This window comes from Rattus norvegicus, chromosome 1 (assembly GCF_036323735.1).
Source record: "Rattus norvegicus strain BN/NHsdMcwi chromosome 1, GRCr8, whole genome shotgun sequence".
NCBI classification, from domain to species: domain Eukaryota; kingdom Metazoa; phylum Chordata; class Mammalia; order Rodentia; family Muridae; genus Rattus; species Rattus norvegicus.
Window position 1 is genome coordinate 208,443,957 of NC_086019.1, and position 17,355 is coordinate 208,461,311.

Here is a 17,355-nt window from a genome sequence, read left to right on the forward strand (position 1 = left end):
CTCTCGCCAGGAGAGGGCGACTAGCGACTGTAACTAACGAATGTCAGGTGGCGCGGAGGAAAGAGTTGAGAATGAAACTATCCAAAGCTGCTTTGTTAAGGCTCAGCTGACAGGAATGCGGGCTGGGCTTTCCCCAAATACCCTTTGGGGCACGAAGGTGTGACTGAGTCCTGCCCACCAGAGGACCCGTTTGGCTGTCATACTAGGGCCACATTCACAGTCTGCTAGAGGCCTCTTCCTTGCGGGACTGGTCTGGTCCTGCCTCGCGGTCTCGGCAGTATCTGTTGTCCCGTGCAGGAGATGCTCTCCTTCAGGAAGGAGTTCTGCAGCAGGGTAAACTGAGGCACGGGAGGAGCAGGATCGGAGCTTGCGTGGCAGAATCCACAATTGTATCCTTCTTCCCCCAAAGCAGAATCGGACCCAAGTCCCCAGGGGCGTGGGCGGGGCGGGGCTGGCCCTGCTGTCAATCTCAAGACTGCCGCCGCCGACTGGAGGGCCCGGTGGGCTCCGAGTCAGCTCACTGCCTTCACCAATCACAGGGCGCGGCTCACGAAATCCACTTCGGATTGGTAGTCTGTGACCTCACGTCACCTGGGGGCGGTGCTTCAGGCAGACACTTAGGGCGCTGCTGGAGCTCGTGAATCAACCGCCCGGATCCCGCACGCAGGTGAGGTTTTGTGTGCACGGACCGGGCTATAGTACAGGAGAAGGACTGTGCGCACAGACGTGGGAGGTGGGGGGGAGGGGATCGTCGAGAGTGCAGAAGCGTGGGCCATATGTACAAAAAAAGAGAATGAGTATTCAGGAAGGAGGCAGTTTGTGAGATTGGGCGGGGGTGGGAGGAGATATGTATGTAAATGAGGGTATGCGCGTTTGCACAGGTTTTAGGTAGATTGGCGAACAGATGTGCAGATTTAGAGGCGTGTGCACCGGAGCGAGGGTTGTGTGCTCTGGTTTGGGGAGATGTATGCTGAGGGAGGGGGTCTGAATGCCGGGTAGGAGGGGAGATGCTTTGCCCAGATGGTCCAGGTGCACCTGTGATCAGGTGTGGAGGTGGACTTTGCTTAGCTGGGGCCTGTGGCCAGGAGAGCAGCCATCTGCTGTGGGATGAGGGTCCAGCTCCCTGAGAGACCTTTGAATGCTCAGGTATAGAGGGGCAAGTATAAACTCACCCCTTGGCATATACAGCCAGGAGAATCTCTTCACTGGATTTGAGTGATTCGATTTATTCTCTCAGGAGATAGATGGATTGCCCACTGGCATGAGGATCATGGGAAGCTCTAGGCATACCTGACCTCCCCAGTTTGTGGAGAGTCCCCTGTCCCCCTAAAGATCAGGATGGTGTTCAGAGGAAGAATTCCAAACGGCAGAACATCTTTAATTTTTGAGCTACTTCTGATAGAATCTTTTTGAAACGGTTCTTTCTAGCCCTGGGTGCCAGAGCTTCTGATTTCTTTGGTGATTTTCGGTGGGTGTGACGTAAGTTTACATGTCTATACAGAGCATTGCAGGAGGTTCTTTTGTCTGCCAGCTGCCACGGCCCCAAGTATTTCCCAGGATAAATTCCCATCGGTACACATAGGGGGACGTGCTTCTCGCCATGCACCCATTTCTGGGATTTCCTACCTTTTCATCTTGACATCCAACCCGAGGCTAACAGATTTCCAGATTGGACACCCTACTGCTTCTGGAATATTCCATCAACATAGATGCTTTTCTGTATGGAAGATCCCTGGAATCTGATATGCAGAGTTAGCCATGTTATTATTTCATAGCCTCCCAGTGTGCCAAAGTAGAGTACCAGGCACAGCCTTGTCTCTTAGGCTGTGTGAGCAGTCACCGAATTGCCCTGACTTCTTTTTTTCCCAGCGTCTCATCTGTGAACATTATTAATTCTTCCAGTGGGCTGGGCACCTGGCACTTGGCAAATGCTGAATGGATTGTAGCTCTGGCAACAGGCTGTGTCATCCAGTGGAAGCCCGGCAGCAGCTCCTTGTAGACATACCTTTTTGTTGCCCCTTCAGGGTGTGTGGAATGACTGTGCTGTGGCCACAAGGGTCTGGTGATGTCTCATACCCCTTCCAAGGAGAGATGTGAAAGGCTCATCTTTCCCCAGCACTGCCTGTCTGTGTTTCTCACCGCCTCAAGGCCACCAATAAGCCAGGTCAAGCCAGCCCACATGGGTCTGCAGGAGGAGAGTCTACTCCCATGAAACACCTCCCCAAATTGCTGACCTATATAGAAACCATGAGAGATGCTGAAAGACTTGTTTAGGTTTGCATGCCCCGGCTTTGTGCTTTCTGCTGATTTCGTAGCTGTCTCCTGACCTCCACACGTGCTCCCTTCTGTAGGATGGATAAATAAAAATAAATAAATCGTATTAAAAACTTGACACATACATACAACCCCTAGGGGTACATACGTAGGAGATGAAGCCAGAAGGGTTAGAAATTAAAAGTAGTTCTTGGCTACAAAGCAAGTTCAAGACCACGTGCCCATGTGGAAGGAAGAGCCTGTTGCCTTCCTCTGTGCTGGCTGTCACCCCTCAAGGCCACAGGTGTTCTGCTTTTAGAACCAACCACTCTGGCTGTAGCAGCCTCCGTTACAGGATGTTTGCATCTCAGGCTTTGGTGCCCCACACGACACCTCCCCTGGGGTCTACAGCCATCAGGTTCATGGTAAACACTTTTTGCTTTCCGTGAATTGTCACTGAAATCATCCCACCTCCTTGGGTGTGGACATTTTTCCAGTTGCTGTGTGGCCATGTTGCCGATGGTGGGATAGTATATCCCTCGACCTATCTCTTGCCTTTGGCTTTGTCTGGTCAGGTGAACAAAGCCTTCAGCTTTCTAGACCTGAGTCATGTTGTTTCCTTTTCCTTTACTTTTCCTTCCTTTTCGTAAGACAGGGCCTCACTGTTTTGCTCTGCTGACCTGGAACTCACTGTGTAGACCAGTCGGGCCTCAAATTCACAAAGATCTATCTGTCTCAGCCTCTCAGGTGCTGGGATTAAAGATGAGGGTACCACCGTGCCTGGCCCATTGGTTTCATTTAGCATATGAGGCACCAATGGATCTTTCTCATCTGTCCTTTATGAAGGACGAATCCTTGGGGACACAGACTTATGTGCCATGGGGCATTCAGTAGGTCCCCGATTCTCTTGCATTCCCATGGAAATTGGTTGCCAATCTAGGTCGTTTTCCGAGCTACTCTGTGTTCTTGGCATCTCAGTGGCTTCTAGAATGTTCCGTGGAAATGTGCCAGCTCCAGGGTGGGTGATGGCACCAGGAGTGCCAGAATGGTTTTATATGTGCAGCTGTCAGCATCCCAGGAAAATCTGTTACCCTCTGTCAGGCCTACCTGTTCTGGCTCTACTACTCCTGAACCTCCAGAAACTTCCATTCACTACCCCAGCACATCCCGTCAGGCTTCTGCTGGCACGGCTCAGTCACCCTTAGATGGTCTCTGTCGAATGTGTACCCCCAGCCCCGAGTCTGCCCCTTACTTGATGTCAGTAATGACCTTGACATTTCAGTCCCCTGAGTGACGTTGGTGTTTTTGTGGCCACTGTGGCAGAGTGTTACTCAGCATATGGGCAAGGATTGATCAGACCTTGGGGGACTTCTGAACCTGGACATTTTGAGAGCCACTTTTGAGAAAGACAACATCATTCTATTGTGAAACCTGTGGCCCAGAGGTCAAAGGTGAGTGTGTTGCTTGCAGCGCCAATGAGCAATGGAAGCGGGGCAATGGAAGCGAGGCACTGTTTTAAATACCGAAAAATAGGCTGGAGCGGTAGCTGGGTGACAGAAAACACTGGCTGCTCTCCCAAAGGGTCTGGGTTTGCCCGGCACCTACATGGTGGCTCACAACTATCTGTAACTCTCTTCAGTTCCAGAGGATCTGACATTTTCTTCTGCCCTCCATGAGTGGTACACAGACATACATGTAGATAAAGTCCCCATGCACATAAGATAACACAAAACAAAACAAAAAATTTTTAAAAAGCAACCCCCAAAAGAAGGAAACAGTTCACCAGTCACATGTCAGCTGTTCAGTGAGACTCAGGACTAGAAGGGGATCCCCTCTACCCAGCCACCACACATTCATATCTTTTCATAGAATCTGGTGCCTGTGACAGAGGTATGACCAGGTACATGACCTCCACATAAATTTAAAATAGTTACTTTTGTATTTTTCCAGTCTCCTATAGACCAAGCTGGCCTTGAACTTTCTGTGTAGTTTTGGATGGCCTTGAACTCCTGATCCTCCTGCCTCCAAGTGATGGGATTGCAGGACTGATTACTCCGCCTCTGTGCATGCTGGGCTCTGCCAACTCTACCAACTTCTAATCACGTTTTCATTACTGTTTCTGGAGGGCGAGCATGCCACAGGGCATAGAGGTCTGAAGGCAACCCATAGAGTTGCTTCTCTTCCTCCGCCACGCGGGTTTGAATTCAGGTTGTCTGCCTCAGCAACAGACACTTTTGCCTACTGAGCCATCTCGCCAGTCTTTGTCTTATTGTTTTATGGTAGACATGCAAGTTATTGCTAGGTGGGGTGGATCACACCTGTTATCTCAGCCATTGGGAGGGTGAGACAGGAGGATTGCTGTGAGTTCCAGACCAGTCTAGATGGTAGAATAAGTCCCTGACTCAAAATGAATAAATAAATAAATTAATTAATAAAATGAAATTCAGAAAGTGTCCTGAACTCTGGGCATCGTTCTTCAGTATCTCCAGTGTTTAGGTCTGAGGTTCTCTTCCTCACTGCCTTGCATAATTCTCTAGCACGGTAGATTATCAGAAAGTAATGTTGGTGCCAAGCTCTATATCCTTGGGGCTTATCTGTGAGTCAGGGCTAGAAGAATGCCAGTCCCCTCTGTTGAGACTCTGGAAGGCGTGTGGGCACGTGGCCCTGGGTTCACTGTGATTAGTGTAGGCACTAGGGGAGCCTTAGTAGTTGTGTGGGACTGTGAATGGGGCCATGCACCTGCTGGGCAAGGAGCAATTCGATAGTTTCCAGGGGGTGTGGGGTTGGGGAGTCAGGGGTGGGGTGAGGATGGGGGAGTCAGGGGTGGGGCTGTCCTAAGCAGGTTGATATATCCAGGCAGCACAAGGTCTGAGGCCAGGATTGCTGGAGAACAAAGACTTCTTAGAGGCAGGTCTCTCCCATGCCCCCTTTTCATCTTTTGTGTGTTCTTTGTATGTGGCGTGCGGGCGGGCATGCATGCCTATGTGGGTGGGTAAGCATGTGCCACAGCATGTGTGAATGGAAGTCAGAAGAAAGTTAGTTTTCCTCTGCTGTGCTGTCCTGAGGATCAGACTCAGGTCGTCAGATTTGGTGTCAGGCATCCTAACCTGCTGAGCCATTCTGCCAGCCCTGCTATGGCACCATTTCACTGGCGCGCTTGTGTGTGTGTGTGTGTGTGTGTGTGTGTGTGTGTGTGTGTGTGTGTAAACATTTGGGTGTCCTCCTTACTTGCTCTCTCTTCCTTAGCTTTTTTTTAATTTTTAAAAAGATTAATTATTATCATATTTATATGAGTACACTGTCGCTGTCCTCAGGCACACCAGAAGAGGACATCAGACCCCATTACAGATGGTTGTGAGCCACCATGTGGTTGCTGGGACTTGAACTCAGGACCTCTGGAAGAGCAGTCAGTGCTCTTAACCTCTGAGCCATCTACCTTAGTTTTTGATGTGGCATGTGTTGCTGATCACTCGGCTGCCTGGTTTGGCTAGCCTGCCTGCCAGTGAACCTCAAGCTGCTCTTTCCTTTCTAGAACTGGGATTGCAAGGCCCATGCTGCTGCACCTGGCTGTTCTTTTTTAATATGGGTGCTGGGGATTGACTTCAGGTCCTCACGCTTGCATCGCGTATACTTTACTGAGCCTTCTCCACTGGCCCTCTGAGGGCTTTTAAGATATCATTTTAAATCCTTGATGTTTTAAAATTTTACAAGCTAGACTTGTTTTAGAGGGGGAGGGGAACTATTAGGGTAGGGAGGCACCTGGAGACTTTATCTATGTCATATGTCCCCCTTCTCCCCAAGGCCTTGGAGGGGGAGGGATGACTAGAAAGCTGCCTTCTACTGGAGGGAGATAGATAGTATGAGTACTACCAGGAAGGCTGAAAGCCATAGTCAGAGGTGGTGAAGATCCTGGGGTCTGGAGGAGCAGGGATGTGGCAGGCAAAGCTAGTCCCTGCGTTTGCCCCAGCTGGGAAAGGTATCAGTGAGTGAGGTGGGAAGGTTGGGTGTGAGGGAGTGCAGGCTCAGCAAGTGCTTCAGCACCCTCTTTTCTTCTCCCAGAACCTGCGGTGGGCGATCAGGTACTGAGAAAGCTACCAAGGTTGCCTGCTCTACTCAGCACTTGAGCCCTGGTGGGGGTCTATCTTTCTGGAAGGATCTGAGCCTCTCCTCCTTCCCTCAGATCCTGATGGCTTCAAAGTCCCAGCACAACGCTTCCAAAGCCAAGAATCACAACGTCAAGGCTGAATCTCAAGGACAATGGGGCCGTGCCTGGTAAGGGGCTTGCCTGTTTTCATGGCAAGAGGGTGAAGTCGACTCTCAAGGGTTTTAGCCTCAGGGATATTATGGACCTAGAGAAAATGTATTATTTTATAAAGACAAATGAAAGGTAAGCTTTTTCCCATACCACAAGATAGAGAGTTGGAAAGAAGGCCTAGAAACCATTTTGAAACCTTGTCTGAAGTGCTCGTGGATGGAAATGATCTCATTTCTGACAGGTGTGCACACTCGAGCACACTTTTACACTCTCTCTCTCTCTCTCTCTCTCTCTCTCTCTCTCTTTCTTTCTCTCTCTCTCTCTCTGAGATTTGTATGTGTATATATATCCTGAGATATCTTAGGGAGAGGATTCTAAGAACCCCACATTCATTATATGAAGGTAACCTATTTGCAACATTGCCTATGTTTTTATTGCAGCTTACTACCTGAGGGCAGGTGTGGGACTTTCCTCTCTCTTACCCTACCAGGGATCCAGGTCTTTCAGATGGCCTAAGGGTCATCTTGAGTCCTGCCGCCAACCCAAGAAAGCTGGGTTGATATCATGGTGCTCTCTCTGCCATTGAGCAATGTGAGAACTTTGTGTGTTGTGTCCTTAACACATGAAGTGTATTAAGTGGATGGGGCTGGGGAAGCCACTGGCCCTAAGGGTCAGGAAGAACCCTCTGCACTCATGTACTGGTTTCTGGGCTTTTTGTTGGTGGTCACAGATAGGACACTTTCTGGTGTTGCCACAGAAGCAGCATGAGTGACCTGCCTTGGCTGCAGGGGTTTCTGAATTGATACCCTTTCCTACCAGGTTCTAACTGGTGGGAAGGAGAGACTGAGGACACCTTGGTGACCCCATGTGGCCCAACGGTATTGAAGAGCATGTCAGAGATCCTTGTAGGACTCAAGGGACAGAAGAGAGTCTCAGAGAGATGGAAGAGTGTCTTAGGCATCCTGCCATGGGGTTTGATGCACAAAAGGGAATCACAGAGTCCTCCATGGGGCCCAAGGGATGGGACATTTCCGTCCAAAGATCAGAAGGGGGTCTCTGAGTCCCTCATGGGGCTTAAGAACAAGAGCCCTCATGGTAACCTCCCTCTGTCCTCTCAGGGAAGTGGACTGGTTCTCCCTGGTCAGCGTCATTTTCCTGCTGCTCTTCGCACCGTTCATTGTGTACTACTTCATCATGGCATGTGACCAGTACAGCTGCTCGCTGACTGCCCCCATATTGGACGTAGCTACAGGCCGTGCGAGTCTGGCAGACATCTGGGCCAAGACACCGCCTGTGACAGCTAAGGCTGCCCAACTGTATGCCTTGTGGGTCAGCTTCCAGGTCAGTCCACTGCCTTGGGGCTGGGGTACCATGGATGGAGTAGGGGATCTGCTGCTTTGGTAGTGTTGTCTTAGTTAGGGTTCTACTGCTGTGAACAGACACCATGACCAAGGCAACTCTTATAAGGACAATATTTAATTGGGGCTGGCTTATAGGTTCAGAGGTTCAGTTCATCTTCATCAAGGCAGGAACATGGCAACATCCAGGCAGTCATGGTGCAGGAGGAGCTGAGAGTTCTACATCTTCATCTGAAGGCTATTAGCAGAGTACTGGCTTCCAGGCAGCTACGGTGAGGGTCTTAAAGGAGACCCCCACAATGACACACCTACTCCAACAAGACCACACCTACTCCAAGAAGACCACACCTTCTAATGGTGCCATTCCCTAGGCCGAGCATATACAAACCATCACAAGTGTCCTAGAATCAGATTGTGATGATTGCCTGGTCTTGGGAGCCTATTACAATGACTCTGAGCTGTGATGTCGAAAGGGTGGGCTTCATGGAATGTGGATCACACTCAATGCTTTTCTTATAATTTTATGTTTTTTAAAAACAGGCTTTTTAGAAATTATTGATTTTAATTTTATGTGCATTGGTGTTTTGCCTGTATGTATGTCTGTGTAAAAGTGTTAGAACTCCTGCAGCTGGAGTTACAGACAGTGGTGAGCTACTCTGTGGGTGCTGGGAATTGAACCTGAGACCTCTGGAAGAGGAGCCAGTGCTCTTAACTGCTGAGCCATCTCTCCTGCACCTATCTGAGGGTTTTTAAAAGGCTTTAAAATGGGGTTGGGAGGGCCCATGTGTCCTGGGAAGCCTGCCTAGCTCCTAGAGCGCTGAGCTCTAAAGTCGCAATAGCTGTGCTCATCTCTGTCCAGTAAAACAAGGCCAGGTCAGATCACACAGCTATACCCTGCAGGCTGCCAATCTTTCTACCTAAAATTCTGTTTCAGGTGCTGCTTTACTCCTGGCTTCCTGACTTCTGCCACAGATTTCTGCCAGGTTATGTGGGAGGCGTCCAAGAAGGTGCCATAACTCCAGCAGGTAACCTTTGCCTCTGAGTTGGTAGGTGTCTTGCCCTGGCCAGTCTGTGTCTGTGGCTCCTGGAGTGGCTTTTCCACGCTGTATCCCAGATAAGAACCAATTTAGTTTGGACACTGTCCACCTGGCCTCAAAGGTTCTGGAGGAACATCCATGCTATGGTAGACACAGCACCTTCCTCACTCAGGAGTGTAGTCCTGTTGCCTCACGGTGGTGGGAGGACCCCGGTTTCACACTGCTAATGGCCTGGGTTTGGAATCCCACCAGTGTCTCCAGCAGAGCGCTCTCAGAGAGGCACTGCAGCAGACACAAGGGGAGCCTGGGAGAACATAGGGATGACTTGTCTTACCTGCCACCCGATTGACCTTGCTCACACCTTATAGTCCTATCCTCAAGTTGGGCTGGATGACGAGGGCGAGAAGCAACACAGAGCAGCCACAGCCTCACCGTATGAAGGGTGCTTCTAGCCTTTAAGCCTGGGTATTCAACAGAAGATAAGATACCTCTCTTCCTAAGAGGTCTACAGCAGCAGAGGGCAAGGGGCAGATAGGTATAAGGCAGGCACTCGGCCAGGTCCAATGAGAGTACTCTGTCTGGTTGTCTCTCTGCAGGGATTGTAAATAAGTATGAGGTGAATGGGCTGCAAGCCTGGCTCATTACCCACTTCCTCTGGTTTGTGAACGCTTACCTCCTATCCTGGTTCTCCCCCACCATCATCTTTGACAACTGGATCCCGTTGCTATGGTGTGCCAACATCCTGGGCTACGCTGTGTCCACCTTTGCAATGATCAAGGGGTACCTGTTCCCCACCAGCGCCGAAGACTGGTAAGTTCCTTAGTGTCTGGGCAAGCCTAGGATGGATGGTGGATACTTCTACCCAGGGCCTGGCAAGGAAAGTTGAGAAGTGAGATCTGGGATCAGCCTTTTGGGTACCTGGTTTTCTTGCTTTAAGAACTGCTAGCAGTAGCCAAGGCTGCCATGGGGGCAGTTAAACTGGAAGGACAACTTCTGGCTGAGGAGGAGATCATTGCCTCTTTCTTTGGATTATTTCTTATGAAAGAGCCTTAGAAAGACTCTTGTTGGGGTTGGGGATTTAGCTCAGCGGTAGAACGCTTGCCTAGCGAGCGCAAGGCCCTGGGTTCGGTCCCCAGCTCCGAAAAAAAGAAAAAAGAAAAAAAAAAAGAAAGACTCTTGTTATCTCAGTGGCTTTACCATGGCTGCTGCCTAGGAGAGTCCCTGCTTGCTCACTGCGTTTCCATGGAAACTTTGCGTTGGAGAGCAACTGTCCAGTCCATTCCATCTACCCATCTACTCCTCCATCCACCCATCCACCCACCTACTTATTTGCTTACTCACCCATCTGCCCACCCACTTATCTGTCCATCTACCTATCTGCTCACTCATCTACCCATCATCTATTCATCCTTCTGTCCCCACACCCATTTTCCTCACATCTGTCTACTCAACCAACTCTCCACCCACACAGCCACTCACCGTCTACCATCTAATCATCTATTCGATTTCCACATACCCACCCATACATCTGTCTCTCTATCAGCCTGTTTACAACCCATGCATTTGTTCATCCATACACCCACCATACGCCCATCCACCTACTTATCCATCTGCCTACCTGCCTGTATACCCATCTAGCCACCCACTCATCCATCCATCCATCCGTCTGTCCATCCATCCATCCATCCGTCTGTCCATCTATCCATCCACCCACCCATTTATCCACCCATTCTCCCATCCACTCACCCACAAACAGATAGTTGGTGACTTCTTCTGGAGTTCTTAATTTTGTCTGGGGATGCAGGTGAAAGCAGAACATCTCTCCCTTAACTGCTGGCTTTGGCTTTGGGCAGTGAGCCTCAGATGAGAACGTTGGATGGCTTGTGTTGTCCTGCTCTGCAGTTTACTGCCCTACTGCCTTTTACGGCTCCCAGAGCCGTTGCTGCTTTTGTAGATGTAATGTTTGGTTCTTTAGCCTGACTGTGGGAATGAGACATGAGACCCTGCTGTCCCAGCTAGCAGTAGACTGTACCTACGAAGGGTCTTCACCCCACTTATCAGCCGATTCTTTCCCCTAGACTCTGATGAAGGGTTCGCTGTGAGGCAGGTGACCAAGACCACAAACTTGGTCATTGAACTTGTGGAACAGGGAGAAGAGAAACATGGGGCTTAGGCTGTGAGCACAGGGCATATGCCATGTAATCCAAGTGCCCCTGTGTTCTGGGTCTCTGCTGAGCATGAACACAGTGTATTCTGAGTGACGGTGAATGCAGGTATGGGTCTGAGGGCGGGGCTGCCATGCTCTCCCCTGCACGGACACTTTAGGATCTCAGCTGCATCAGGGCTACCTCTTTGAACTGCCAGCCCCTGAACATTGGTGTCCACGAGGCTGGATGAGCTGTGTGCAGCAAGACATGCTTGTTGATGAAGTGTGTCTTTGGAGAGCAGGGGATGGACTTGGCTCATTGGTTAAGAACACTGGCTGCTCTTGCAGAGGACCTGGGTTCAGTACCTAGCACTCACATGGCAGCTCACAACTGTCTGTAACTCCAGATCCATGGGATCCAGTGCTCTCTTGTGGCCTCTGAGGGCTCTGGACCCACATGGTGCACAGACAAGCATGCAGATAAAGCACTCATACACATAAACCCAAAACAAAATTGTAATGTGTCTCCTGTCTTATGTTTTTAAGCAAATTCACAGGCAATTTCTTCTACAACTACATGATGGGGATTGAGTTCAACCCCCGCATCGGAAAGTGGTTTGACTTCAAGCTGTTCTTCAATGGGCGCCCGGGGATTGTGGCCTGGACTCTTATCAACCTGTCCTTTGCTGCCAAGCAGCAGGAGCTTTATGGCCATGTGACCAACTCCATGATTTTGGTCAATGTCTTACAGGTAACGTGGTGTGTTTGCAGCCAGGGAGGGTGGGGCACCACATCTGCTGGACTCTGGGAGAGTTCCCAGCATGTGGTCCTGTTCAGAGCTGGCCCTTCAGGTCACAGGGGGTACATGCTGAAAGTCTACCATTACATAGATGCCATTGTGCCAGCCACCACAGGGACACCATGCAGCCCGGCCTGGTCCAAGGACGACTCCCTTAGGTGCTGCCCTCAGGTGGGATCTGAGAGTACATGGGCTTTTTGTTCACCAGCTATAGAAGAGAGATGGCAGGCATGCTCTGGGCTTGAGGAGTGGCCTGTGTAGTCCTCATAGTGGGAGAGGTTGAGGCCCTGAGGAAGGTCCGCTATCCTCAGCAGCCAGAACTAGGAAGCTCATGGCCAGGTGGAACCAACATGGGGACCCTCTTGGAGGTTTCCATCCTTTGGTTAAAGGCAGTTATCACTCAGGAGGCTTCGGCAGGGTTGTCATGAGTTCAAGACTGGCTGGGGGCTACATATTGAGTTTGAGAGTAGCCTGGACTACAGGGTGAAACTATTTTAAGAACAACAATAGACTAGGGAAGGGGCTCTGTGGCTAAAGGGCTTGCCCTGAGAGCATGAAGTCAAAAGTTTGGATCCCCAGAACCTGTGTAGCCCCAGCCTCAAAAGGCAGAGTCGCAGAATTCCCGGAGCAAGCTGACCAGCAAGACTTAACCATATCAATAAGCTCTGGGTTTGACAGAAATACCTTGCCTCAATGAATAAAGGGGAAGACTTCAATCTGTGGCTTCTATGTGCAGACATTTGTATACACACCCACAGATATGTGCCCACACACATGTCATGTACACACATCTGTAAAAGAAAAGAAAGGGGGAAACAAAGGGGGTTGGGGATTTAGCTCAGTGGTAGAGCGCTTGCCTAGGAAGCACAAGGCCTAAGTTCAGCCCCCAGCTCTGAAGAAAAAAAAAGGGGGGGGGGAAACAAAGAAAAAAATAATGTGGGTGGAAAAAAATGCCCAGTGGTGCTGGGGTGTGGCCTAGGTCTGATGTGTCCAGCAGGGATGTGGGGTGCCAGGGGAGAGTGACTGCAGATAGGAGGCCACAGGCACAGCTCAGGCTAATTGACTGTGTACTGGGTGGGACAGACTGAAGATGCACGACTGGATGGGGTAAATCTCTGCCTCTCACCAGCTCTGGTCCATGCGGACTTGAGCTGGTGATATGGCCAGGACTGTGGGTTTTGGGAGGGATCTTCTCTGTCATCCTCCATAAAATTCCTGCTGCTCTGGGGCATAGAGATGGACAGAGAAGAGACCTACAGAGCACTGGGATCTGGGCTCCTTCCTGGCACAGCTAAGACTCAGGAAACTAGAACTGTGTGTACATGTTATAGACAAATCCCAGCATGCCTGTGTAATGTACCACTTCTCCTTTATAAAGGACTGCCTCAGGCAGGGCGAGCATTGACAGTTTTGTAACTGTGACTAACATACTTCGCATCCAAGTGATGAATCTGGAGTCTCTGGAAGGCTCTCTGTGTCCCAGTCGTAGTCACAGCTTATGGCTTCATGCAGACTCCCTTGAGGTGGGAAGTGACAAGCAAGGTCTTTGCTTGTGTCCGTCTCTGTGGTGAATGAACACAGTCTCCTCGGACACCTTGTGTGTCATGGTTCTGATGGGTGGTTGGCAGGGACCAACGCCGGGATGGTCACTGTGTGGAAGTCTACGTTGGTGTCTACTGTGGTACGCAGTGGTAGTTCCCAGGGACAGTCCCTGAGCTCCTCCTTCCTGAGCCCCCTCTGCTCTGAGCTCCACATCTCATGTCAACTTTGGGAGCTATAGCTGGGAACCCTTCCTGCTGATGACAGTGGCCCCTCCACCCCTCTAATGTTCCCAGCCCCACAGTATCTTAATCAAGTTACTTAGCAACAACCCTACTGCCCGACCCCCACCTCACCCCCACGTGGGGCTGTGATGGTAGCAGTGTTGTCTCTGTCTTGCAGGCCATCTATGTGTTAGACTTCTTCTGGAACGAAACCTGGTACCTGAAGACCATTGACATCTGCCATGACCACTTTGGATGGTACCTGGGCTGGGGAGATTGCGTGTGGCTGCCCTACCTCTACACACTGCAGGTGAGGGGGAGCAAGGGGATGGGACACGGTGTTACCAGCTGTGTGGTCTTCAGGAGCTCCAGACTGACCTTGAGCAGATACACATGCTGAGCTTGCCAAGGTGTTAGTCCTTGGGGTTCACTGGGCCGGTGTCTTCTCCAAAGAGGGGAAAGCTATTTGCATCAATCACAGAGATCTTTGACCCAGTATGGGATCTGGTTCACACTCCACCCATCCTACACTGAAAGTCCCAAAAGTGGACCGTGCATCTAACACGCCTGGCTTACACACTGTAGCTCACCCTTGTCTTTCCTAATGCACACATGGCCACGGCTGGACCAAGTCACTCCCACAAAAGGCTTGGAGGGCTGCTGAGGACTGAAATTGAACAGCAGATGGTTTGGAATGGTTTTCACACCATCTTAGGCTGATTTCTATAGCTACCTATAGTTGGTCTGGGAGGACCTGGGATGGCACCAGTGTGAGTGTGTCCCTAATCATGTGGTCAAGTACCCATGCCCCCAAATCAGCTAAGGCAGGATAGAGCCATTAGGGTGGCCAGCAGTGACTTGGGCTGAGCCATATGTCTTTATTTCCACCCACTTGGACGTGTTGGCACCGTGGTAGTGCCCAGATTCACCCTGTGGGTTCTCCCCAGCCATAAGCAGCTCGTGTGCTTGGGTTTCTGCACTGACTGGGCACAGACTTACGGGCCACCTCATTGTATCTGTAATGCCAGTGTGCGCGCTGATGACAGAAACCACACTTACATGGGTCTTTCTATCTAGCCGGCCTTGTTCAGCCTCAGGATACAGTGGCCTCTATGTTAAGGAGACCACAGATTAAACCAAACATGCCCTGGAAGTAGTTTTTTAAAACTTGCTGCTGGGCCTGGTGGCACACACATGTAATCCCAGCTCTGGGGAGGTTGAGGTAGGAGGGTCAAGAGTTCAGTCCCCCTCAGCTTCATGGTAAGTTCCAGGTCTGCTTAGGCTATACGAGACTATCTCGAAGCAAAAGCAAAAATCCCAGAGTGCTGGGATGACAGATGTGTCCTTTCATGTCCGTCATATCTTACTTAACAGAAAAGGAAGCTGGCGTGACGCGTCTGGGGCAGGGGCAGGGTCTACACTCCTTAGCCCACACTGATGCCACCCTGCTCTGTGACGGGGCCACCCTTCACTTTCTTCCCTCACCCTCTCTCTCCTCACAGGGCCTGTACTTGGTGTACCACCCTGTACAGCTCTCCACCCCCAACGCCTTGGGCGTCCTGCTGCTCGGCCTGGTGGGTTACTATATCTTCCGAATGACCAACCATCAGAAGGACCTGTTCCGCCGGACAGATGGACACTGCCTCATCTGGGGCAAGAAACCCAAGGCCATCGAGTGCTCCTACACGTCAGCCGACGGGCTGAAGCACCGCAGCAAGCTGTTGGTTTCAGGCTTCTGGGGTGTGGCCCGCCACTTCAACTATACCGGAGACCTGATGGGCAGCCTCGCCTACTGCCTGGCTTGTGGCGGCGGCCACCTCCTCCCCTACTTCTACATCATCTATATGACTATCCTGCTTACCCACCGCTGCCTCCGTGATGAGCACCGCTGTGCCAACAAGTATGGCCGTGACTGGGAGCGCTACGTAGCCGCTGTGCCCTACCGCCTGCTGCCTGGGATCTTCTGAGGGCCACCCTGGCAAGCAGAAAGAGGCGTCATTGAATGTGTGGAGTTGGGTGCATGGGGGCCAGCGTCCGGCTTTCCCCTGCAGGGGCCTCCTTGGTTTGCTCTTCTGGAGGATGGAGAGCCAGGCGCCCCACAGTGTCTGGCTGGTGGCAGCTAGAGCTGAGTTCACACTGATGCCCCAGCAGAATGACTGGTTCTCCCTGTTCAGCATCCTGAGGGCAGAGGACCTTGGCCCTTTCATGTCTGTTGGAAGCCCACCATCTATGTTGTCTAGATAGCTTAGGCTTACCAGGTGTCTCCCAGGATTGGGCCATCCTGGTAAACTGGAGACAATGTAGGATCTAAAGAGTTTGGCAATGTCACCTTCACTCCCACCTGCAATGGTGGGCTGGACCCCTTTTTCTGTCTGTAGTGTGATCAGCAGAGGGTTCAGGGGCCATTGAAGGAGGAAGGCTCTTTGTTTAGGTTCTTTACTGTTTTTACCCGAGGAATGCCAAGCAGCGGACTGGAATATCCCACTCTGCACATCCCTGGCTGACTTGATAAAGTCTGTCTGACATATGAGATGGGGTTCCCAGAACTCCCCAAGTACCCCAGCTAGCAGCTTATCCATCTCCCCTCTTCCGGAAGGTGCTTCTTGTTTACCCCTGAGACTTGGCTCAGAGGTGAACAGACTTGGCTCTGACAACCCAGAATGTATCACCAGTTAGTGGCCTCAGCCACACCTTCCCCAACAGGAGAACCAGCGTTGGGGAAGGAATCCATTCTCATTAGTGACACTGCCCCCCAAAACTCAGGGTTATTTTGTAAAACTAGATAGGCTCATGTTAGCCTTGCAAGCGGTTCTTTGTATTAAATCTGCCTTGTTAAATGAGTCCCATTGTGCTGTCTCCTCAATGGGCCTGACCAGTACTAGGGCTGGGGGTTGGTGTGGAAGTGAGGGCTGTCTTGTATGATGTGGGATGGAACCGCAGGAAGTATTAGAATCAATGCCTAGGGCACCGTCAAAACTTTGTGTCCGACTGAGCGTCGGAGTGAACAGTACATAGACCCCCATAGCTCCCCTATCAGTGGGGAACTCTGTCCCCTTTGCTTGTTGGAGGTGAGGAGTCCATTCCATCTGCCAGTGAGAGGGTGCCCACAGCCGGAGCACAAGATCTGCTTCCAGTTACAGCTGGTTGAACATTGAACAGAGGGTTTCAGGCATCTCTGTTGGTCACACTTGGACACCTCTATTTCTCCCGCGCGCAAAGTCCTTTTAAGGAGCCTGGGTGTGGTGAATGTAACCTTAGACACCAGGTTCCGCTGTTCACATGTGAACTCCGGCTCTGCCTTCTGAAGGCGGTATAGTTTTAAAAAGGTGACCCTCTCTTGGCCTCAGCACCCTCATTTGTGTGTGCTAAAGGTCAGTGTTCTGGTCTTCCTGCATTGCTGAGAAAGACATTCAAACACATGGTAGGAGGTTCCCATGTTAGTAGTGCTTGCCAATTGGCTATGGTTCTGGTTTGCCTGGTACTCCATGACTGCTGGGCTGCTGCTCCCTGCTCTCTGCCAGCTGTGGGACTACCTGTCCTGCCACCAGCAAGTGAAGTCCACTCTTCTTCTCTGGGGTAAAGCCACAGAGTCCAGCACTGTAGACTACGTCGGTCTCTGCCAGCCACCTGCTGCAGTTCTCTGAGCAACTTCAACCCAGGCTTTTTATGGCCCCTTCCAAAGTGGGGGCAGCTGAACTAAGCTCTGGGTGGAGCCACCCTGACAGTCTCCTCATACCTCATCAG

General features: G+C 51.0%; 1 protein-coding gene across 7 annotated transcripts; it reads left to right on the forward strand.

Annotated features, from left to right (window-relative positions):
- Positions 1-477: 477 nt before the first annotated feature.
- On the forward strand, positions 478-16,452 carry Dhcr7 (7-dehydrocholesterol reductase). 7 transcript variants are annotated; one of them, NM_022389.3, is made up of 9 exons: positions 478-667; positions 3,577-3,704; positions 6,313-6,525; positions 7,627-7,849; positions 8,801-8,891; positions 9,500-9,713; positions 11,596-11,800; positions 13,790-13,921; positions 15,114-16,452. In NM_022389.3, the coding sequence occupies exons 3-9, from the start codon at positions 6,440-6,442 to the stop codon at positions 15,576-15,578; spliced, it is 1,416 nt and encodes a 471-aa protein (NP_071784.1). In that variant the 5' UTR covers positions 478-667; positions 3,577-3,704; positions 6,313-6,439; the 3' UTR covers positions 15,579-16,452. The 7 variants fall into 7 exon arrangements, with proteins under 7 accessions (NP_071784.1, XP_063128807.1, XP_006230955.1 ...); XM_039089500.2 differs by having other exon boundaries at positions 608-667; positions 6,434-6,525; XM_006230894.5 differs by lacking the exon at positions 3,577-3,704 and having other exon boundaries at positions 610-667; positions 6,313-6,332; positions 6,434-6,525.
- The last annotated feature ends 903 nt before the right edge of the window (positions 16,453-17,355 follow it).